This window comes from Dendrobates tinctorius, unplaced genomic scaffold (genome assembly GCF_039654945.1).
Source record: "Dendrobates tinctorius isolate UK_male_01 unplaced genomic scaffold, ASM3965494v1 ptg000060l, whole genome shotgun sequence".
NCBI classification, from domain to species: Eukaryota; Metazoa; Chordata; class Amphibia; order Anura; family Dendrobatidae; genus Dendrobates; species Dendrobates tinctorius.
The window spans coordinates 6,610,639-6,634,794 of NW_027361728.1; the positions used below are offsets into that span (position 1 = coordinate 6,610,639).

Here is a 24,156-nt window from a genome sequence, read left to right on the forward strand (position 1 = left end):
AATGTTCCCGGTGTCAATGATGCACTGAGAGTGCTGGTTGGAGGAGCACTTTCTGGCAAATCCACATCCCTCCAGTCACACACAAACCCTGTACCAGACCTTGCCATGCCAACATTTTCACTTGCCCCACGAGATGCATCCTCCTCCCCTAAGTAATCATCCCCATCATCATCCTCCTCCTCCTCTTCTTCCTCCACCTCGTCCAGGAGAGGTCCCTGAGCAGACAATGGCTGAATGTCATCAAGGATTCCCTCCTCCACTTCCTCCTCGTCAACATTGGCTGCAGACGCCTGCTCCTTAAGGTGTGTCAAAGTTTGCATGAGCAGACGCATAAGTGGGATGCTCATGCTTAGGATGGCGTCGTCTGCGCTTACCAGCCGTGTGCATTCCTCAAAACACTGAAGGACTTTACAGAGGTCTTTCAGCTTCGACCATTGCACACCTGTCAACTCCATGTCTGCTCTCAAAGTGCCTGGCCATGTATCCTCCCTCAAATGCATTATGGCCTGCCTCTGCTTGCACAGCCACTCCACCATGTGCAGGGTGGAGTTCCACCTTGTTGCAATGTCGATAATGAGGCGGTGGTTGGGAAGGTGGAGCAATCGCTGCAGCTTCTGCATACGAATGGAGTGTACAGGCGACCGGCGGATGTGCATGCACAGTCTTTGCACCTTCTGGAGCAGGGCTGTTAACTCCGGATAATTGTTGAGGAAGCACTGCACCATCAGGTTCAAGGTGTGAGCCAAGCAAGGTATGTGGCTGAGTTTTGAAAGGGCTATGGCTGCCACAAAATTACGGCCGTTATCACTAACTACCTTGCCTGTCTCAAGATGTATGCTGCCCAGCCATGACTCAGTTTGTCGCTGAAAGTACTCGGCCAGCACCTCCGCGGTGTGTCTGTCACCCAAACACATCATCTGCAACACAGCCTGCTGACGCTTTCCACTAGCTGCTCGATAGGGGGACACCTCGTGTGCAAAAGTGGCAGCTGCAGATGGAGTGCTCGTATGACTGCGCTCTGTGGACGAGCTTTCGCTTCTGGAGAAGGAGGAGGAGGAGGGTCGAACGCCTACAGCCAACTGTTCCTATTCCGTGGACTAGGCAGCACTGTCCCACCACCGCTGTCCCCTGTGGACCCTGCATCCACCACATTAACCCAATGCGCTGTGATGGACACGTAACGGCCCTGGCCATGCCGACTGGACCATGCATCTGTTGTGAGGTGCACCTTTCCACTCACTGACTGCTTGAGTGCATGGACAATGCGGTCTTTCACATGATGGTGGAGGGCTGGGATGGCTTTGTGAGAGAAGAAGTGGTGACTGGGTAGGTCATAGCGTGGTACTGCATAGGCCATGAGTTCGCGGAAAGCTGCGCTTTCCACCAACCGATAGGGCATCATCTCTAACGAGATTAGTTTGGCAATGTGGGCGTTCAAACCCAGTGTACGCGGATGAGAGACTGAGAGAGGGTTGATGATGGTGATGGAGTTGGTGTTCTTTCTGATGACCTAGATTTAGTCTTTCGTTGATATAACAGTGGAATTCCCTGACTGCTTTGGCTTGCAACGACACCTCAACATTTGCTGCTGCGGTAACCAGTGGGCTTACAGTGGGGGAAACAATGTAGCGTTGCTGACTACCTTCTTTGTGATCAGTTGCACATGTGGTACTTGAGTTTGGTGTTGTGTCCTCGCTTGCAAGTGCATGCTGGTTAAATGTCTAAGCATGCAACTGGTATTCAAATTTTTCAGATTTTTCCCTCAGCTAAAGGTCTTTGCGCACTTCTTACAGATAACCTTGGCCTGATCATGAGGATTTTGTTCAAAAAAGTGCCACACTGCACTCTTCCTACTTTGGAAGACATTTTGTGGCCTAGCACGCTGTGCTATTTTGACCATCTGGACAAGCTGTCCAGCAACTCTTTTGATTTTTGGAACCTGTCTTTGGAGTGCTCCGGGCCTGCCAGATAACAGCTGTTGCGATGTCGATGTCTGCTGTGGATGCTCCTCCTCCTCATCTGAGCTATTGGAAGCAGCACCCTCTTCCCCCAATCGATGCCAATCTGGGTCAACAACTGGGTCATCCATCACCTTCTCTTCAATGTCATGTGCACCTTCCTCTGTGTCACCATGTATGATGGTATGGTATGCGGGAAGGGGCACCTGAGTCTCATCAGGGTTAGAATCTGGCTCATTACACTGCGCGGACAATGTAGTGCTCAGAGTGAATTGCTGTGAGTTTATTTTCCCCTTCTTCACTGAGGTCTGGTGAACTCCCTATTCTGGTAAAGGAAGGTAATGAGCCTGATTATCAGGCACCTGAGCCTAATGATGATGACTGGCTGAGTGGAGTCATGGACTGGATATAAGGCTGCCGACGCCCTTCTGCCCTGCGGGTGATTTCTCTGTGGACTTCTAGGAGACCAGTCTGATTCCTGCTCCTCTAAAGCTAATTTTTCTGCTTTGCCTGTTAGCATTTGTGTTTTGTTTTTGTTTTCCTTGCTTTTCTGGATTCTGCCATTCCCTGCTGGGGTGAGCTGAATCTCCTTTTGCCGGTTGCTCTGTCTTCAGAATATTCCTGAGTACTGACATAGCTTTTTTGAAGCCTAGCGTCTTCAGGGCCTTTTTCCCTGTCAGTCTGTTGGCTCTTACTTTCATAGGGTTTTTCACGGATTGCAGACAGCAGCCATCCTGTCCTTTCCTATCTAGTTAGCTTGGGCCCCGTCTTTGCTCAGTCTATCTTTCTGTCTGTGTTAGTGTTCTTTCTTCTTGCTTCACCGTCATTATATGTTGGGGGCTGCCTTTTGCTTTGGGGTCTGCTCTGGGGCAGTTTAGATTTCCCTTTCTGTCTTCAGGCTATATAGTCCTCCGGCTGTGATCGAGGGGTCTAGGGCATCGTAGGAACCCCCCTCGGCTACTGCTAGTTGTGTTGATAGGTTCAGGGGTCTGCAATCCGATAGCTGCCAACTTCTCTGGTTTTCTGGACTTAGCTAGCATTTCTGTTTTTGCCTCCTACGGTGACTCAATCATAACAGTGAATGTACCAGCAGAATCATCTATCAGTGGCTGTGCATCAGTGCACTCCATGTCAGATTCATCTTGGCCTGGGTAATTCACCATTTCACTTGATAATCCAGGCATGGTATGTGAAAAAAGCTCCATGGAGTAATCAGTAGTATGGCCTGCGTTATCCTTCAATCTTGGTTGGGGTGAAGGACACAAGGAAAGGTGTGGTTCATGAACATGAGCCTCCAATGACGACTCAGTGCTTTTACTTTTTACAACTGAAGAAGAGGAGGCGATAGAGCTGGAGGATGAGTCAGCAATGTAAGCCAAAACTTTTTCCTGAAGCTCTGGCTTTAAAAGCGGTTTGCCACCTCCTAGAAAACTAAGCCTTCGAGGCCTTGTGTAGCCAGACAATGACGCAGGCTCAACACGTCCTGCATTCGGTCCTATTTTGCTTTTGCCACTACCATCAGATACACCACCAACACCATCATTACCAGCTGGCAACCCCCGCCCACTTCCACGGACTCTTCCACCACATCTCATTTTTTGGAAAAATTTACCCAAATTTACACCAACTCTCTGGTACTGTAAAACAAGGTACAAGGTGTATATAGTACTGGGGAGAATTGCTCGGCCTCTTCCACCAGCCTTCCTCATTTTTGGTAAAAATGTACACAAAATCCCACAAACTATATAGTAATGTAAAACAAGGTACAAGGTGTATATAGAACAGGGGAGATGTAGAATTTCTGAACACACTTGTGGACACTGTTGGATTGTGTGAGGCCCAGTGAATATCACACCGCTATGTCACAGGCTCAATGTCGCAGGTGTGAAAAATGTCACTATAGGACAGGGGAGATGTAGAATTTCTGAACACACTTGTGGACACTGTTGGATTGTGTGAGGCCCAGTGAATATCACACCGCTATGTCACAGGTTCAATGTCGCAGGTGTGAAAAATGTCACTATAGGACAGGGGAGATGTAGAATTTCTGAACACACTTGTGGACACTGTTGGATTGTGTGAGGCCCAGTGAATATCACACCGCTATGTCACAGGCTCAAAGTCGCAGGTGTGAAAAATGTCACTATAGGACAGGGGTATGTAGAATTTCTGAACACACTTGTGGACACTGTTGGATTTTGTGAGGCCCAGAGAATATCACACCGCTATGTCACAGGCTCAATGTCGTAGGTGTGAAAAATGTCACTATAGGACAGGGGAGATGTAGAATTTCTGAACACACTTGTGGACACTGTTCGATTGTGTGAGGCCCAGTGAATATCACACCGCTATGTCACAGGCAGAAATTGGCTAGTATATGACAAACTACAAGGTGTATATAGAATTGGGCAGAATAGGAATCTCCCTAGAGTGTAGGTCTGTAAAAACGGAACATGTCCTCAACTTATTCTTACAGAGTCACACACAGATAGCTTCACTGTGGCCGTGATAACAGCCGTTACACGGTACTGAGAGAGGAGCGTGCACGTACACCGCTGTCCGGTGTCCGTAAAATTGTCAAGCTCCGTGTTTTTTAAGTATACGGACTGACACACGCTGTCTCTCTATAGTTTTGAATGTGATCAAACAGCAAATATACTTAACTGTTTGAAAAACAGACAAAACTAGAAGGTGGAGGTCTGTAAGAACGTTACATGTCCTCGACTTATTCTTACAGAGTCACACACAGATAGCTTCACTGTGGCCGTGATAACAGCCGTTACACGCTACTGAGAGAGGAGCGTGCACGTACACCGCTGTCCGGTGTCTGTAAAATTGTCAAGCTCCGTGTTTTTTAAGTATGCGGACTGACACACGCTGTCTCTCTATAGTTTTGAATGTGATCAAACAGCAAATATACGTAACTGTTTGAAAAACAGACAAAACTAGAAGGTGGAGGTCTGTAAGAACGGAACATGTCCTCGACTTATTCTTACAGAGTCACACACAGATAGCTTCACTGTGGCCGTGATAATAGCCGTTACATGGTACTGTGTGAGGAGCGTACACTGCTGTATGGTGTGAAAAAATGCACGCTCAGTACCTCACCAGGACAAAAAAAAAATTGGATTGCTTTTAAAAAAGCAGTTTGCAGAGCAGTGGGAAAACAGCAATGCAGCTATCAGGAAGCCTTATAAGGCAGCCTAACAACCAACACCGCTGATCCACCACAATATAGCCTCCCCTTGCACTGCACACACAGTGACTGGTGTGTTGTACAGGCAAAATCGCTAGCAGCAGAAGCAGTTTTTGGTGTCTTCTTCCCTGCCTAACGCTCTCCCTACAGAATCAGCAGCAGCAGCAGCTCTCCCTATTCTGAGATCAGCATGAGTAACATGGCGGTCGGCGTGCATGCCCTTTTATACCCCCTGTGATGCTCCCCAAAGCAAGCCAATCACTTGCATGCCCTTCTGAAAGATGGTGGTGACCCCTGCCTATGTCATCACGTTGCCCACAGTGTCCGTGGATCCTGATTGGCTGAAAAAGGGCGGAAAACAAACTTTTGAAACGCGACTTTGGCGCTAAAGTCGCCGAGCTCGTGGCCGACCTCACCCTAGGGTCGGGTTTCGTTTCATGAAACCTGACTTTACCAAAAGTCGGGGACTTTTGACATTTTTCGACCCGTTTCGCTCAACTCTAGTCCTGTTCATAATATGTAAAAACCATATAATTCACGAACGTGATAATAATTACAATAGTATGGTAAAAAACATTATCAAGATGAAAAAATAATAACAAAAAAATAAATACAGTAAAATAACCATATGTGCAGAGGACCAGATGGGAAGACTGAAAAATGAAAAAGAAAACGAATAATGAACCTACCCGACTGCTTACAAGTATTGTGGAGAAATGGGGATCAAGCGTGAGTTCCTACTGGAAATACAACGTAGGATCATGTAAGTATGTAGGAAAATAAATGTTATAAAAAAAAAAGATATATATATATACATATATATATATATATATATATATATATATATGTAAGCAAAAATACCTGTAATGGAAAACTTGTAGGTGAGCTGTCCGGCTCCCTAGTATCATATATTAATTCAGAATAGTTGTAGGAAGAACCTTGTGAGGCCACAAATAAGATAGTCAATATTAGAACCCCAAAATTAGGAGGTGACTTGTCCGTGAGAGTGAAAAGTGGCACATGAGGATACCTGTTACGTTGAAAAGGAGGCTTGCTACCAGTTTCTCTGTTGGAATTTCATGTAGATAAATGAATACAGTGAGAATAAAGTGAAACATACATATAAAGAGAGTGATGTAAATCAGGGAGCGCTTTTACCTGTAGTTATGTTAGATTCAGAACACATGACACATGCACAGAAAATGAATAGGTCAGTAAGACCCTGTTCACACCACCCAAGAACTAAAACACAGAAAAAATACAGTTTGACAAACGTGCATAAATACTCTGTTGTAAAATATATGTAACAGTAAGCAGCAAGTGTTAGTAAAAGATGTTAGCAAAACCAGGGTATTTTGTTGATACGTTTTTTTTGCAAAAAAATGTACGCTAAGCCACTCCACCATGTCACGGTAACCCTTTTCGGAGCAGTCCTATCTAATATATTTAAAACCTGAACATGTGAACAATACCTTCATGAGCAGGGTTCAGAAAGGTGCTGCCGGTATTGCTTTGCGTAAATTTTTTTGCAAAAAAAAGTATCAACAAAAAACACCCGAACGCGGTACTTCATCTCTTGGTATATCTGCCATTGTCCAGCAGCGGTCTTATCATCTACCGCACGGTGGACCCCGGGCGGCGAACGCACCTTCTATTATTTATATTTGGTGCATTCCGCAGTCCCTAACACCTACATGATAGATAATAAGTCGTAGTCCCTGTTTAAGCTCATAGGGGTTAAAGTCTGTAACTCATGAATCCAGAAGGATTCCCGTCTCTTTAATATTTTAATTCGGTCACCCCATGTCTACGGGCTGGGACATGTTCAATGACTTGAAATTTTAATTGGGACACATTATGTCCAAATTCATGAAAATGATGGGGCAAAGGAAGAAACAAATTTTTGCACCTAATTGTGGACTTGTGTTTGCTTATCCTGTCCTTGATGGCCTGGGTAGTTTCTCCTACATAGAGAAGTCCGCAGGGGCTCTTGATCAAATAGATTACATAGCTAGTGTCACAAGTAGCGAAATCCTTAATCGGATACATTTTACTCGAATGTGGATGGAAGAATGAGCCGCTTTTCTGAACATTGTTACATTGATGGCATTGAAGACAGGGGTAAGTACCTGTCTTAGGAGTATGTAGAAATCTCTGTGTAGTGGTCTTTTTGACCGGACCAATGTCAGCTCTAATGAGTGAATCCTTTATGTTATTTGGTCTTTTGAAACAGGGAAGAAATGAATCACGGAATTCTGGAATGTCCAGGTGAGCAGAAGATAATAAACCCCAATATTTCCTTATAGTTTTGTGCAGAACATTGACATACGGATGGTAAGTGTGAACGAAAAGTACCCGTTCCTTCACTTGTGATTGTTATGTAGCTTCTGCGTTTAATACGCCTGTCAAAATAGTATGTGGATAGCCACGTTCCCTAAATTTTGATTGCATCTGTTGGATCTGCAGTTCACATTTGTCTGAGTCAGAAACTATTCTTTGTACTCTTTTGAACTGTGATTTGGGAATAGCTTTCTTGACGGCTGGTGGGTGTAGACTAGTGAAATGCAGAAGGCTGCTGCGATCTGTAGCTTTGGTGAATAGGTCAGTGCTTAATATACCTCTGCCGTCTTTTATGACCATGGTATCTAAGAAACTAACTTGTTGTGTTAAGGAATTCAAGAAAGGATGTTAGGGTCTCTAGAGGACCCGTCCAAATGCAGAATACATCATCGATGTATCGTTTCCATATGGAACAATGTGCGTGGAAAAGTGGGTTGGTGTAGACTATTTCTTCTTCAAAGATAGCCATAGAGCTATTGCCACAAGGAGGCGCCATATTGGATCCCATTACTGTACCTCTGGTTTGAAGATAAAAATTATCTTCGAACATATAGTAATCTACATTATCTAAATGAAATTCTAACAGAGAAACTGGTAACAAGCCTCCTTTTCAACGTAACAGGTATCCTCATGTACCACTTTTCACTCTCACGGACAAGTCACCTCCTAATTTTGGGGTTCTAATATTGACTATCTTATTTGTGGCCTCACAAGGTTCTTCCTACAACTATTCTGAATTAATTTATGATACTAGGGAGCCGGACAGCTCACCTTCAAGTTTTCCATTACAGGTATTTTTGCTAACATATATATATATATATATATATATATATACAGTGCCTACAAGTAGTATTCAACCCCCTGCAGATTTAGCAGGTTTACACATTCGGAATTAACTTGGCATTGTGACATTTGGACTGTAGATCAGCCTGGAAGTGTGAAATGCACTGCAGCAAAAAAGAATGTTATTTCTTTGTTTAATTTTTTTTTAAATTGTGAAAAGTTTATTCAGAGGGTCATTTGTTATTCAACCCCTCAAACCACCAGAATTCTGTTTGGTTCCCCTAAAGTATTAAGAAGTATTTCAGGCACAAAGAACAATGAGCTTCACATGTTTGGATTAATTATCTCTTTTTCCAGCCTTTTCTGACTATTTAAGACCCTCCCCAAACTTGTCAACAGCACTCATACATGGTCAACATGGGAAAGACAAAGGAGCATTCCAAGGCCATCAGAGACAAGATCGTGGAGGGTCACAAGGCTGGCAAGGGGTACAAAACCCTTTCCAAGGAGTTGGGCCTACCTGTCTCCACTGTTGGGAGCATCATCCGGAAGTGGAAGGCTTATGGAACTACTGTTAGCCTTCCACGGCCTGGACAGCCTTTGAAAGTTTCCTCCCGTGCCGAGGCCAGGCTTGTCCGAAGAGTCAAGGCTAACCCAAGGACAACAAGGAAGGAGCTCCGGGAAGATCTCATGGCAGTGGGGACATTGGTTTCAGTCAATACCATAAGTAACGTACTCCACCGCAATGGTCTCCGTTCCAGACGAGCCCGTAAGGTACCTTTACTTTCAAAGCGTCATGTCAAGGCTCGTCTACAGTTTGCTCATGATCACTTGGAGGACTCTGAGACAGACTGGTTCAAGGTTCTCTGGTCTGATGAGACCAAGATCGAGATCTTTGGTGCCAACCACACACGTGACGTTTGGAGACTGGATGGCACTGCATACGACCCCAAGAATACCATCCCTACAGTCAAGCATGGTGGTGGCAGCATCATGCTGTGGGGCTGTTTCTCAGCCAAGGGGCCTGGCCATCTGGTCCGCATCCATGGGAAGATGGATAGCACGGTCTACCTGGAGATTTTGGCCAAGAACCTCCGCTCCTCCATCAAGGATCTTAAGATGGGTCGTCATTTCATCTTCCAACAAGACAACAACCCAAAGCACACAGCCAAGAAAACCAAGGCCTGGTTCAAGAGGCAAAAAATCAAGGTGTTGGAGTGGCCTAGTCAGTCTCCTGACCTTAACCCAATTGAAAACTTGTGGAAGGAGCTCAAGATTAAAGTCCACATGAGACACCCAAAGAACCTAGATAACTTGGAGAAGATCTGCATGGAGGAGTGGGCCAAGATAACTCCAGAGACCTGTGCCGGCCTGATCAGGTCTTATAAAAGACGATTATTAGCTGTAATTGCCAACAAGGGTTATTCCACAAAATATTAAACTTAGGGGTTGAATTATAATTGACCCACACTTGTATGTTTAAAATTTTTTAACATTTAACTGAGCAACAAAACTTTTTGGTTTGTAAGATTTATGCATCTGTTAATAAATCCTGCTCTTGTGTGAAGTTTGAAGGCTCTAACTTATTTGCATCTTATCAAACCTGCTAAATCTGCAGGGGGTTGAATACTACTTGTAGGCACTGTATATATATATATTTCTTTTTTTTTTTTTATAACATTTATTTTCCTACATACTTACATGATCCTACGTTTCATTTCCAGTAGGAACTCACGCTTGTTCCCCATTTCTCCACAATACTTTTAAGCAGTCGGGTAGGTTCATTATTCGTTTTCTTTTTCTTTTTCTTTTTTCAGTCTTCCCATCTGGTTCTCCGCACATATGGTTATTTTACTGTATTTATTTTTTTGTTATTTTTTTTTGTCTTGATAATGTTTTTTACCATACTATTGTAATTATTATCACGTTCGTGAATTATATGATTTTTACATATTATGAACAGGACATATTCACTGTATGCTTATGTTTATGGTTTATCGCAGACTGATGAAGGCCATGTAGGCCGAAGCGTTTTGCAGACTGCATAATAAAATTTTCTTCTATGGACTCTTAAGTTGAGTGCCAAGTTACTTTTCACTATGGATGTAGTGAAAGACCTGTTGGTCCCTATTACACTATTTCTACTGTGGTGAAATTGATGCCACTTTTTGTGGTGTGTGCCAATCATTTTTGGAAATGTGAACACTCTTAGTTGGGTGTCCATCTGCTGGATTGGGTGTAGTGGAGGAACTGTCAGTCCCTGTTCTACTATTTCTACTGTGCTAAAATTGATGCCACTTCTGTGGTGTAAGGCCCTCATTTCTTTAAATGAGAACACTCCTTGTAGGATGTCCATCTGCTGGATTGGGTGTAGTGAAAGACCGGTCGATCCCTATTGAACTTTTTTTTACTATGGTGAAATTGATGCCACTTTGGTGGTGTCTGCCAATAATTTTTAGAAATGTGAACACTCCTGGTTATGTCTCCTTCATGTATGTTGCTTGTGGCAGTAGGCCTCTGAGACCATCAGGCCTCCACTTCCATGGGCTCAACTACCCGTGTTGCTATCCTTAAATTTTTCTGACAATGATAGTCTACAAAACTGATAATTGTGAACCTAAGTGTGGCTCAGCATAAAAGCAGATAGAGGTGTTGCATGTGGTATCAGAGCTCCCAGCAAAGTGGCCCTACACCGATACCTCACCCACCTCGTCTTACTGTGACGTTTATTGGAAAGCTGTAAATACTGTCCCAGACCCCTATACCTCATGCCTGGCTGATTGCTCCATGCTACAATTTGTACAGTGGGTGAATTGAGGCCATTTTTCTCATGTCTGTTCCTCATCTGATGTGTTTTGGCAGCAGTTGAGGCCGTTCTAAGGTGTTGTGCATACGTTTGTTTTTGCCTCCTATTGATGTGAATGTCGTTCGGTAATGTTTGGTGAATGTTTGACAAATTAATTAGCGAATATTGCAAATCTGGCGAACGTAATCCATACTGAACATTGAAATGTTCGCTCATCTCTATAGTAACTACTCCCAATTATAAGTGTTGTCAATTCTGTGAGAAGACTTTGGGACTTTATTGGTATGCGAATAAGTGAAAATTTAAAATACTGGACCATACCTGTGGAGTATTACTCTTGTCTTGGATCTTCTCACTACTTCCCCAAGTAATTGATGCAGGAGAACTTTCTTCTGGAGCATTGGCTTCTATGACAATTAACTCACTCCCTGGAGGAATCATCCCTGAAGCTTTCCCAATAGTACAAGCAGTCTGGAGGTTGTCACCTAGGAAAAACAAATGCAAGTAAATAAAATGTCCTGCTAGCTCTTTTCTCTGCTGATGTACTGTAATCATTTAGCCAAAAGAGCATGGTTTGAATGTAATCCAGAGAATATAAATTAATCATATTTTTTAGTTCTATATTATTTGCTTTAGTAGATAACACATCGAACAATTGACAAATATCAATAATGTAATATTCAGTGGCATCACAGTGACACTTCTACAAGCCAATCACATAAAATAATAAGCCACTTTTATAATATTTCTTTATTAGATTTGTAGTAGTAATATACAAATATACCAGTTATCATGACAGTCCTTATTTTGGCTTCCGTAAGTTCCTGAATCACCGGTTTTGTCTCAGGTTTTAATTTATTTTCCATCACAAGAAATCCAAGAAACACTAAATCAGACTCTACTTCTTCCCTAAGAAAACATAAGAATGAATAAGTAAATATATAAAATGATATGGAATATACTGATAACATGTTAAGACGATGATCATTTCCAACAAATGTAAAAAGCTTATAATTACACGCATTGTATTACTTTACCTTTCTAAACTTTCTATGATCTGGGCATTATTTGTAGCTAGCTTCTTATATGCCAGAGCAATCACTCGGAAACCTTGTAAAGTATAATGTTCAAGTTCTCTGCAGTAATTTTGTGGCACTGTACAACAAAAAATATATTTTTTTAGTTATTAACATTAAAGATAGTATATCTGATCAATTTTGACATATACTAATTTGTACTGTCACAGTCCTAATGTTATTTCTACACAATGATATCTGATCTTGATTGGCCTGCACAGTTCATGTTGAAGATCAATACATAATTCATGCAATAATTTTGTATTATATTTATCTATACAGAATTGGTAAAAATACGAATTTTGATTTATTGAATTTATTAAACTGAGAGCTATATACAGCTGAAACCAGAAGTTTACATACACTATATAAAAAGAAACATATACATGTTTTACTCAATATCTGTCATGAAATCAGAACAATTCTTTCCTGTGTTAGGTCAATCAGGATTACCATAATTATTAATATTTGCCAAATGCCAGAATAATGAGAGAGAGAGAATGTTTTAAGACATAGGGAAATCATACCAATTATTACATTTTGCATATTTATTGTTTTTTTTTCCATAAAAATAGTTTTACCTATTTTCATTGATTCTTTCATTTTAATCATGTGTTAAATGGGTGAGATCTATGATGCAATTGTAATTAGACACAACCTGTATTTTAGTTCATCTCTTGAGCTAGGCTAGTTGCTGTGAATGGCAAAGGAAAAGCTTGAATCATGTAATCAGTAAAAAGCCTGCACCTTTTGAACCTTTGGATTTTAGTAAATTTTACTAATAAAATAGGGTTTTTTAATCTTCCCGATGCTGGACTAAACTTTCTACTTTTAAGAGTAGTGTACAGTATATTCTTGGATTCTATACAAGCTAAATTCATTTTATTAAAAATACATAAACTACAAAAAATGTATTTAAAGATGTCTTTTTGGAAGTGCATTGAGCTGCAGAAGGGGAGAAAATCTCTTTAAACCTTCTGCTTTAGCGAGTGTGAACGAGCTGAGTGTGACTGGAGCGTAAGTACGAACGTTGGTAAGTGTGAGACTTGTGATTCAGTGACTTTGGATTCAAGGAGTTTCCAAGGGAGAAATTACTTAGTTATTGTTTGTATTTTTTAAATACTTTATATTTCTTTTTACTTAACATTTCTGTCTGGTGCAATCCCCATTAGGAAATCAGCTCCATTATTAGCAATGCCATCCAGTGTACATCTTTCCACATGTATTCATTCCTTGAGCACTCAGTCGAGGGTGCATACTGCTGTGCGAGATGTGAGCATGTTGTGCATTTGGAAGCCCAGATACTGGATCTAAATGTGTAGCTGGCAAGAATGAGATCCATAGACAATATAAAAAAGGAAAAACCAAAAAATTCTACTTAAACAAATTTATTAAATATATAATCTTTATTAGATCAAAAAAGACACCAACATTAAAAACAAAAAATAAAAAATCCTACAGAGGAGGCAGGTCATCATGCACAGTTAGACAATATATATAATTTTAGATCCCAAAAGGGAAAAAGGAGGGTTTTTAAATATATCATACAATGTTATATTACATATAGTCAATTTATCCCATCACTTTTTATCATACTATCAAAAATCAATTTATTATATGGCCAAATTTATCATTAGTATAAAGAAACATAAAGTGCATAGTGCATTTTAAATGTAAGGTAATTAGGCCATGATGGTGTGGGGTTAACCGAAAACTACCCACCTGAATTCATACTGTGTATGTGACCACCGCCGCCTGACACTCCAATGCGCGTTTCACACGTGGTTTCTTCAGGGAGTGAAGAAACCACGTGTGAAACGCGCGTTGGAGTGTGAAGCGGCGGTGGTCACATACACAGTATGAATTCAGGTGGGTAGCTTTTGGTTAGCCCCACACCATCATGGCCTAATTACCTTACATTTAAAATGCACTATGCACTTTATGTTTCTTTATACTAATGATAAATTTGGCCATATAATAAATTGATTTTTGATAGTATGATAAAAAGTGATGGGATAAATTGACTATATGTAATATAACATTGTATGATATATTTAAAAACCCTCCTTTTTCCCTTTTGGGATCTAAAATTATATATATTGTCTAACTGTGCATGATGACCTGCCTCCTCTGTAGGATTTTTTATTTTTTGTTTTTAATGTTGGTGTCTTTTTTGATCTAATAAAGATTATATATTTAATAAATTTGTTTAAGTAGAATTTTTTGGTTTTATGTTTATGGTATCTACTTAAAATTTATACAGAAATTTAGGGTTAAAACATCTGTTAAATCTCCTTTATTTGGAATAAATATAAAAAAGTAGTCTGCTGATCACCGAGCAGACGCTCAATGGGATGGATGTGGGGGACGATGGTAGTAAGGAACTGCAGGACAGTGAGGCAGCTAGCTTGGGTGACAGTTAGAAGGTGGGGTAGAGGGAAGAGTGCCAGGGAGGCTAGTCTTGAATTGGCACACCCCAATAAGTTTGCTAAGTTGGCAGATGAGGGGGGTGTCAGTAAAGGGGTAGCACTGCTGCAGCAAGACATGTCCTCTGAAAGCCAGTGTCTGCTCCTGTAAGGGGGGAAATAGGAGAGCAGGGCAGGCCATACAGGTGCTGGTAGTGGGGGACTCGATTATTAGGGGTACAGATAAGGCAATCTTTCACAAAGAGAGGGATCGTCGAACAGTGTGCTGCCTACCTGGCGCTCGAATCCAACTCATCGCTGATCGGGTTGGCAGATTATTGGGAGGGGCTGGTGAGGATCCAGTGGTCATGGTGCACTTTGGCACAAATGACAAAGTTAGAGGTAGGTGGAGAGTCCTTAAAGATGATTTCAGGGAATTAGGCCACAAGCTTAAAGCAAGGACCTCCAAGGTGGCATTCTCTGAAATATTGCCTGTACCATGTGTCACGCCAGAGATGCAATGGGAGATTATAGAGATAAATGGCTCAGGAATTGGTGTAGGAAACAGGGGTTTGGGTTCCTGGAGAATTGGGCCGACTCCTCAGTTGGCTACAGGTTCTACGTTAGGGACAGGCTGCACCTCAATGGGGAGGGTGCAGCTGTGCTGGGGGAGAAAATGGCTAGAAGGTTGTAGGAGTGTTTATACTAGGAATTGGGGGAGGGTATTCATTTTATAGGAGGGGAAGATAGCGCAGGTAGTGACTTGGGTAAAAATAAAGAAATTGGGGGTGGCATGGGGGTGGGGTTAGAACAGTTAAGATTTTAGGGAAGAATAGAGGTAATGAGAGATACATAAAGTGCATATATACTAATGCCAGAAGCCTCACTAACAAAATGGAGGAATTAGAATTAACTGTTGGAACATAATTATGACATGGTGGGCATATCTGAGACATGGCTGGATGAGAGCCATGACTGTGCTGTTAATTTACAAGGCTATAGTCTGTTTAGAAATGACGGTGTAGAAACTGCAGGAACAAGGAACGCAGCAATGCGCAGGAAGCAGAACAAGGGTTAACAGTTTTATTTACAGGGGAATGCTCCATGCTGGGAGGTAAAGAGTTAGCAGTGAAAATGGCAAAGTGCAGTACAACAGTACAAATAACGACACTTCGGTAGCACGCATATCAGGAAGTCCCAACACTGCAGTTCCTGCTGCGCACTCAATAGCGCCGGCAACGATGGGCGCAGCGCCCCCTCCTGCATGGTATTGTAGTCGCTGGTTACGTCTTCTGGTGTCAGTGGTCGGTCTCCGGTACCTTCTACTACCCCTTGTCCATATACTGATGTGGCTATTAAAGGCATGGGCCACAGACCTCTACGGACCCAACGTGGCTCCTAAACTGTCTTAACTGATGTAGTAAGGTCACAAGGGTCAGGACAACTATTGTGTGTCCACGTCAGGGTGCAAGTGACAGTCCTATATGTGGTCTCTCTTGGTCAGCGCATGTACGTTACTCACAGTCATGTCGTTTCCAGCACCTGGTACTCTCTGGCTGCCACTGGACACAAACCACACGTTCTACTCTCCCTGGTCCCCGCTGTTAGTGGTGGGTGATGCTGGACTGCTTAGCGCTGGTACTCCCAGCCAGAGCACTCCTCTCTATGACTGCTGTGACATCCGGCTCGGCTCTGCTCTACTCTGCATGGCTCTCTCTTCTGGCACGGCTCTGCTCTGCTGGCATGGCTCTCTCTGCTGGCACAGCTCTGCTCTGCTGGCACAGCTCTGCTCTGCACGGCTCTCTATGCAGGCAATGGAGGCTCCTTCTATACGGCCCATCGCCAAGTCAGTCCTCTCAGGTGGGGGAAGCAGAGCATGCCACTCACCGCTTTGCACGCTGCTCTTTGTGCTGCCCTCTGTACTGCTTTGTGTCGGCGCCAGACTGCTGTGCTTCACACGCTTTCCTCCTCTTCTACTCCTCTGCTGCATGCACTTTTTTAACTCTCCTCACCCTCTTGGGACAGCAGGAAGCTCCATCTCACTCAGGCTTCTCCCAGACAGCAGGGGAATGTCCGCCCCACTCAGATTTCCCCTCAGGAACTGAGGATGCAGCCTTTTAGGTTCTGGACCCGGCATGCAGGCACCCACGATCCCATCGACCTACTTACATTCCCCCACTCTTTTAGCTCGCCATTCCACAGGCGAGAACTCTTCTCACTCTACTATGCACGTCTGAGGGCCAATAGTTACCCCTGCCTCCCCTGCTCCATCTTCTGCCAATAAGGCTGGTAAAAGGTACTTTAAACTTCGGCTGGAGTGGCAGAGAGCGGGAGTTCTTCCAAGTTCCACAGAGCATCAATCTCCGGGGTCTCTTCCTCTTCTAGGTTATCATATGGCGGGTCGGGAGACTCTACCACTTCACCATCCTTAGTTGCTGGAGGTAATGTCTCAGGACCCTCTTCCTCTTCACAGTCTACTACTTCTGGCGGAGGTACCTCAGGGGCATCTTGCAACTCTTCCAGTGGATCAGGATCCCTTGAGCTGGCAGGTGGAAAACTTTCCCCTTCAGATGACAAGATAAGTGGCTCTTCTTTCTCATCATCAGGAACTCTTGGAACTTGTACCCTTTTGGGTTGGTATTCATGGACGGAACCTTCGGATCCAGCTTGGAGTGTCACCAGACTCGCCTCCACATGTCTGAGCAGTGCGGACATCTCTCCTTGGACAGATAACACCTCCTCCGCCTCTTCTCGGCATCCAACATTGTGGCTCCATCTTGCTCTGGATGGGACTCTCCTCTTCCTGTCATACCACTCAATCCAGGGACGATGATCTCTCCTATTAGCAGGACATGTGGTGGGATAAGCAGTTCTCCGCCGTCATCAGTCTCTAATAGGGCAATTTCTGGACAGGTGTCCCACTCTTCAGCATGTCCAGCACTCGCTTCTGCACCTGTCTGGTGGGCACTTCCTTCTGGATCGTTGGCGTCTGTGGGAAGCGTATCCCATCTGTGAGCGCTCTTCACTCCATGACCTGGAAGCAAATTTCAGGGCGACAGCTGGGGTATCTCTGATGCTCCGCACATATCCTCTAACTTCTATCCTCCACCATGAATTACATCGGGTATGATACTGGGCTTCAAGATGGCATCAAAGGCTTTCCTCAGGCTTTCAACTTCTTCCCTTATTTTTTGCATGACGTAGTTCGCGGGACCACTTCGGCTCTTCTTCGTTTGGGATGGGTACTCCGCAATGCTGGAGCATCCCTGTCAAGGCTGAAACCCCCTGCTCCTGCTCCTGTATGCGCGCTTTGCTCCCCACTTCAGTAAAACTCATGCGCAGATTTGTCTGCAAGTGCTCCCGCAAAGCCTGCCTCAACAACACGTCTTGCAAGCCTGTCACCAACTGGTCTCGCATCACTAAGTCAGGGGGTCCTACTCCTAAGCTGTCTTTCTTAGTAATGGCAGTGTGGATTTTCTGCAACACGTTCATATACTGCTTCACAGTCTCCCCCTCTCTTTGTATTCGCCTAAACAGATGCATGTGCAACTCCCAATATGTCTGTGGGGTCTCAATGCATCTCTTCAAGTATTTGCAGTACTTTGTCAAGGGTGTCTCATGCCTGGGGGGGTCGTAGCATGACAGAGTTCCTTGCCTCTCTATCTAGGGCCATCAAGGCAATCTCTAACGCAGGGGCCATAGGGTACATCCTCATCATTCCCCTGACCTGCTAAGTTGAGCTTTACAACATGTTGCTACTTCCAGTAAACATAGAGAGATTGCTCAATATTGTCCCCAGCAGTATACTGGCCTTTGGAGCTTCCCCAACCGCTTGGTCTGTCACCTTTGCGTCCGTAGACTGCATCCTGCCAACTACACCAAGTGTAGAAACTGCAGGAATGCAGGATGCAGCAATGCGCAGGAGGCAGAGCAAGGGTTAACAGGTTTATTTACAGGGGAATACTCCATTCAGGGAAGTAAAGAGTTAACAGTGTAAATGGCAAAGTGCAGTACAACGGTATAAATAACGACACTGTACAGACACACGCTGTGGGTTCTTGACCCCCCCTTCCCCCCTGTCACAGCTGTGAGCTCTCTCTCTCCCTAACTCCCTTCACTTTGTCTGCATGCAATACTAAATCCCTCCTACCCCTCCCTCAGGGATGTGTTAATTAGCAGAAACTAGCTCACTGTGTCCAACATGTGCTTCCTTTGTTATATGTGGGAGTTATTAAAGATGGAATAACTATCCCATTCAGTGACAGGGATATAAAAATTACATATTTAAGACCTGAGATGTTAAAGCTACACTCCAGCGCCTTTGCCTAAGCTCTGGCAACAGCAGAATCTGAGAAATGGATTCCTGCTTAACCGGTTCATACAGGTACTCCATGTTTGAGCTTAAATGAATGCCAATGCCATGCTGAGTAAGATGATAATTTGTTCGTCACTATACAAGGTTCCCTCCCCAAGATATGATACTAATGAGCTATTAGGCATTTGTAAAACGAGGAGGTGTTGTGAGGTCATTTTCTCGTTCACCTTTGATGTCCGATGAACTCCCTCTGCTGGTGAAAGGAGGTGGTGAAACTGATTTGGATGGGAGAAACCTGTCACCTGAACAGGTGGATTGTGATTGGACATCCGGAATCTCTGAGTGGATATAAGGCAGCCCTGTAGCGTTGCTGGTGATTTCTCTGCTCTGAGCTCTGGCCTCCAGTTCAGTTCCTGTCTTCTAAAGCTAAGTTTTGCTCTGTTATTGTTCCATGAGATTTTGTCTGATTTGCTTAGTTTTGTGTTCTGCCAGCCCCGGCTGGGGCTCTGCTGAATTTCCATTTTTGTCCCTGATCGGTTAAATTTCTTTTACTCTGTCTTCAGAATATATCGGAGTGATGATATAGGGATTTTGAAGTCTAGTGACTTCAGGGCCGTTTTTCCTATCAGACGTGTTGGGACATTTTTGGTAGGGTTTTTGCGGATTGCAGCCAGCATCTTTTATGTCCTTTCCTATCTAGTTAGTTGGGCCCCATCATTTGCTCTGCCTGTCTTTCTGTCTGTGTTTGTGTTTTTATCTGTTTTCACCGACAATACATGTTGGGGGCTGTCTATTGCTTTGGGGTCCGCTCTGGGGCAATTTAGATTTCCCCTTTCTTTCTGTAGGCTTATTTAGTTCTCCGGCTGTGAAGAGGTGTCTAGGACCACTGTAGGAACGCTCCACGGCTACTGTTAGTTGTTGTGAATAGGATCAGGGGTCTGCAATCCGCTAGCTACCAACCTCTCCGGTTTTCTGGACTTAGCTTGTATTTTTGTTTTTTCCTCCTCCGGTGACTCATTCATAACAGAATCACCAGCCATACCGAAGATTCTAGGGTACTCAAGAGCAGGAAAGAATTGTAAAAAAAAAAAGTGTCAGAATTTTTTTTTTTTAATGTATATTTTTTCCTCTTTTTCTCTGGGGCCGTAGGAGGAATTTTTTCTTAATGGAGATTAAGCAATTGTCTGATCGTGTGGAGCAGCTCGCTGCTGAAGTGCGGGGAAATTCCACCTATCTTGCTCATTCAAATTGGAAAGAAGAGAATATAGAATCCAGATCCATTTCAAACATGTATATATTTATTTGTCAAAAAGAAGGCACACATCAGAGATACAGGATAGTGAAAAAAAACAATAAAATGGGTAATCACATAAGGCCCGATACTAGAAAAAACAAGTGGACGACCTGTGATAGGCATGGATACCCAAACAAAACCCACAGGGAATTTTTTGTTGTATATATGAAGTATTATATTAAACCCGGTTGGTGACTAAATGCATATGCCAGTAGCTGGTAATTAAATACACTGGATGTAGATCGCCAGTGTTGCAAAAAAGGTTTTTTGATTGTATGACTCCCGTATGTAATAATCCAATTTATATATAATCAGACGGGAGAGAACAAACAATTAAAAGTGCAGCACAGGTTGTAAAATGGCATTGAAGGTAATCATTACACCAACCAAGTGGTGTATGATGAAATATATTGCTCAGAGGTCGCTTGTGGAAGGCTTCCCCTGGGCAATGTTATGTATTGCACTAAACCCGGGTAAAAGGTAACATTGCCAATTGCTGGTAGACTGGGTATAAATCAGCCAGTGCTGAGATCGATGGTGTCGCCCCCATATATTGAAAAGTAAAGTGACAATTAGCACAATTGTCTATCACTGTTGTATAAAAACGGGGGAAAAAAGAGCAACCACCACTCACTGCACTGGCTGTAGTATATCCTAAAGCTGAGTCTGTTCAGAACTCAGCAATACACCATGTAAACAGCATGTAATGTAACATGTAACAAGAAACCCTGTAGGAAAAGTCAAAATAAGCTTAAATAAGCTAGGTAAACATACCCATCATGTCCAGGTATGTAGCAGGCGCTGACATGTGTACCCCTACGCACGTTTCTCGGTATGCACGACCGCTTCCTCCTATCTTACTCATTCACATGCTGCTGAACCAAAGATCCCTACTCCTGATGTGTTTTTTGGGGATTGGTCTAAATTTTTGAATTTTAAGAATAATTGTAAATTATTTCTTGCCTTGAAGCCTAGCTCATTGGGGAGCTCTGCGCAGCAGGTTAAAATTGTCATCTCTTTGCTGTGCGGCGGTCCCCAGGATTGGGCGTTTTCTTTGACACCTGATGATCCTTTTCTAGCTAATGTGGATGCATTTTTTCAAGCCTTGGGGTTGTTGTATGATGAACCTAATGCTATTGATCAAGCTGAAAAAGCCCTGTTGGCATTGAGCCAGGGTCAGGACTCTGCAGAGTTGTACTGTCAAAAATTCCAAAAGTGGGCGGTCCTTACTACCTGGAATGATGGTGCCTTGGCAGCTCTCTTTCGGAAGGGTTTGTCAGAAACCGTAAAAGATACTATGGTGGGATTTCCTGTTCCCTCTGACGATTCTATGTCATTAGCCATTCAGGTTGATCGGCGTTTACGTGAACGTAAAATTACAAGAGAAATGTTGCCACCTGTTGAACAAATGTCTGAACCTATGCAATGTGATAGAGTTTTGTCTAGGGCGCAACGTCAGGAGTTCAGAAGGCGTAATAAGCTGTGTTTTTTCTGTGGAGATGCCTCTCATAATATTTCGGTCTGTCCTAAACGAGAGAAACGTTTTGCACACACATTTGCTGTGGGTGGTGTACAACCTAGGTTTTTTCTGGCAATTACTCTGATCTGCACCCTATCCACATTTTCCGCTAAGGCTTTTGTGGATTCAGGAGTGGCTCTGAACCTGATGGACTTGGATTTTGCTAAACGCTGTGGGTTTCCTATAACACCTCTGAGGACGCCTTTCCCTTTGAGGGGTATTGATGCTACTCCTTTGGCGAAGAATAAACCTCAGTTTTGGACCCAGGTGGTAATGCGGGTCGCCCCAGTCCATCAAGAAAATTGCAGATTTTTGGTGTTGCATAATTTGCATGATACCATTGTTCTGGGGTTTCCCTGGTTGCAAATTCATAATCCAGTTTTGGATTGGAAATCTGTGTCTGTGGTGAGTTGGGGTTGTCAGTGTGCTCTTAGTGACACTCCTGTTTTCTCCACCTCTACCCAGTCGCATGATGTTCCTGACTATTTGGCTGATTTTTATGATGTATTTAGTGAGAATAAGTCTGCGTCTTTGCCTCCTCATAGGAGTTATGACTGTGCAATTGAGCTGAGCCCTGGGGGTAAATTTCCCAAGGGTCGACTTTTCAATTTATCTGTACCCGAGCATGAGGCTATGCGATCTTATATTAAGGAGTCGTTGGAGAAGGGTCATATTAGACCATCCTCTTCACCCTTGGGTGCTGGTTTTTTTTTCGTGGCCAAGAAAGATGGTTCATTAAGGCATTGTATTGACTATGGTTCCCTCAACAAAATTACTGTTAAATATCAGTATCCGTTACCCCTGATTTCTGATCTATTCTCCAGAGTTAAAGGTGCTTGCTGGCTTACCAAGCTTGACCTCAGGGGGGGCGTATAATCTTATTCGCATTAAGCATGGGGATGAATCGAAGACGGCGTTTAATACTCTGGAGGGACATTTTGAGTACCTGGTGATGCCTTTTGGGCTCACTAATGCCCCTTCTGTCTTCCAGTGCTTCATGAATGATATTTTATGTGGATAAATTTTTGATCATCTACCTGGATGATATTTTGATCTTTTCCAGGGATTGGGACTCTCATGTGGAACATGTTCGGACTGTGTTCCGGATTTTGAGGGAGAATTCCCTGTATGTTAAGGGGTCGAAATGCCATTTTGGTGTACAGAGGATTTCATTTTTGGGATTTATTTTGTCTCCGTCAACTATTGAAATGGACCCGGCCAAGGTACAGGCCATTTATGATTGGGTTCAGCCAACTTCTTTGAAGGCCCTCCAGAAGTTTTTGGGCTTTGCTAATTTTTATCGTAAATTTATAGCTAATTTTTCTGGTATTGCCAAACCATTGACTGATTTGACTAAGAAGGGTGCTGATGTGCTGAATTGGTCTCAAGAGGCTATTTCTTCCTTTCAGGAGCAGAAGCAGAGGTTCACTTCTGCTCCGGTTTTGCGGCAACCGGATGTCTCACTCCCGTTTCAGGTACAGGTGGACACTTCTGAGATTGGTGCAGGAGCTGTTTTGTCCCAAAAAGATCCAGTAACATTTAAAATGAATCCCTGTGCTTTCTTTTCCCGAAAGACAGGGAAGGCATTGATAGCTCCACCCACCTCAGTGATGTCACGACCAGGGGATATAAGATAGTGAAAGCTCATTTTGCAAGCACTGTTGCCCTGGAAACCTGATGCAGAGAGGCTCTGTGTTGCACTTTGATGTATCGCTCCTCCCCCCCCCACCGCATGGTCTGCCATGAAATGACTTAATCAATTGTAAGTGCTTTTCTTCTTTTAATCCCTGTTATTTTGTAATCATTTGTACATATTTCAATTGTCTCCGTTTGTAATATCTTTTCTACCTTTTCTAAATACTGCCTACTCTTTTGGAGTAAAATCTATAAAATATCTAGCTTCGTTTCTCCTTGCTCTTTAATGTATCTTCACATCCTCTGAGGCTAAATTCACTACTGATTGGGTTGGCTCCTGACCCGTCACTAATCATAGTAATAGGAGCTGGTGCCGGCGCCGTGTTCTGGGCTTATTGGGCAAAGCTGGCAGTTACGGAACAGGTTTAATAAGCGTATTGCTTGGCTGCGGCTGGGAATAGTTATGTTTCCCTCGCTGCAGCGTGCCTAATAGCCAGTACACATCCAGGCGGCCCATCTGGAGATTACTTATCCTAGGTGTAGTTCCCTGACTGACCTGAGGGTAAGGGGGCTGCCAGAGAGCTGCAAATTCCAAACCGGAACTAGAAAGTCGGATATACATAAATCCCTGCAGTTCGTGACATATTGGTGGCAGAGGTGGGATAACTAAATATATTCCTCCTGCGATTGAGATATTTTCCCTCACAGTGGACATAAAGGGAGGGGAAAAAATAATAAATTACTGATAGGGGTTTGTTATAAGTCTCCAAAAATAATAGACGCAATGGAAAAAATCCTCATAAAGCAAATATATGAAGCAGCAACTCAA

The 24,156-nt window shown here is 43.3% G+C and overlaps 1 protein-coding gene across 3 annotated transcripts in view; it reads right to left on the bottom strand.

Annotated features, from left to right (window-relative positions):
* LOC141092481 (probable cation-transporting ATPase 13A4) overlaps positions 1 to 24,156 on the bottom strand; it is a 401,167-nt gene that overhangs the window by 43,468 nt on the left and 333,543 nt on the right. For all 3 annotated transcript variants that reach the window (XM_073578652.1, XM_073578653.1, XM_073578651.1), the window contains 3 exons: positions 12,121 to 12,238; positions 11,868 to 11,992; positions 11,405 to 11,568 (listed from right to left, as the gene is read on the bottom strand). In XM_073578652.1, coding sequence (XP_073434753.1) covers positions 11,405 to 11,568; positions 11,868 to 11,992; positions 12,121 to 12,238 — 407 coding nt within the window. The remainder of the gene's footprint in view (positions 1 to 11,404; positions 11,569 to 11,867; positions 11,993 to 12,120; positions 12,239 to 24,156) is intronic.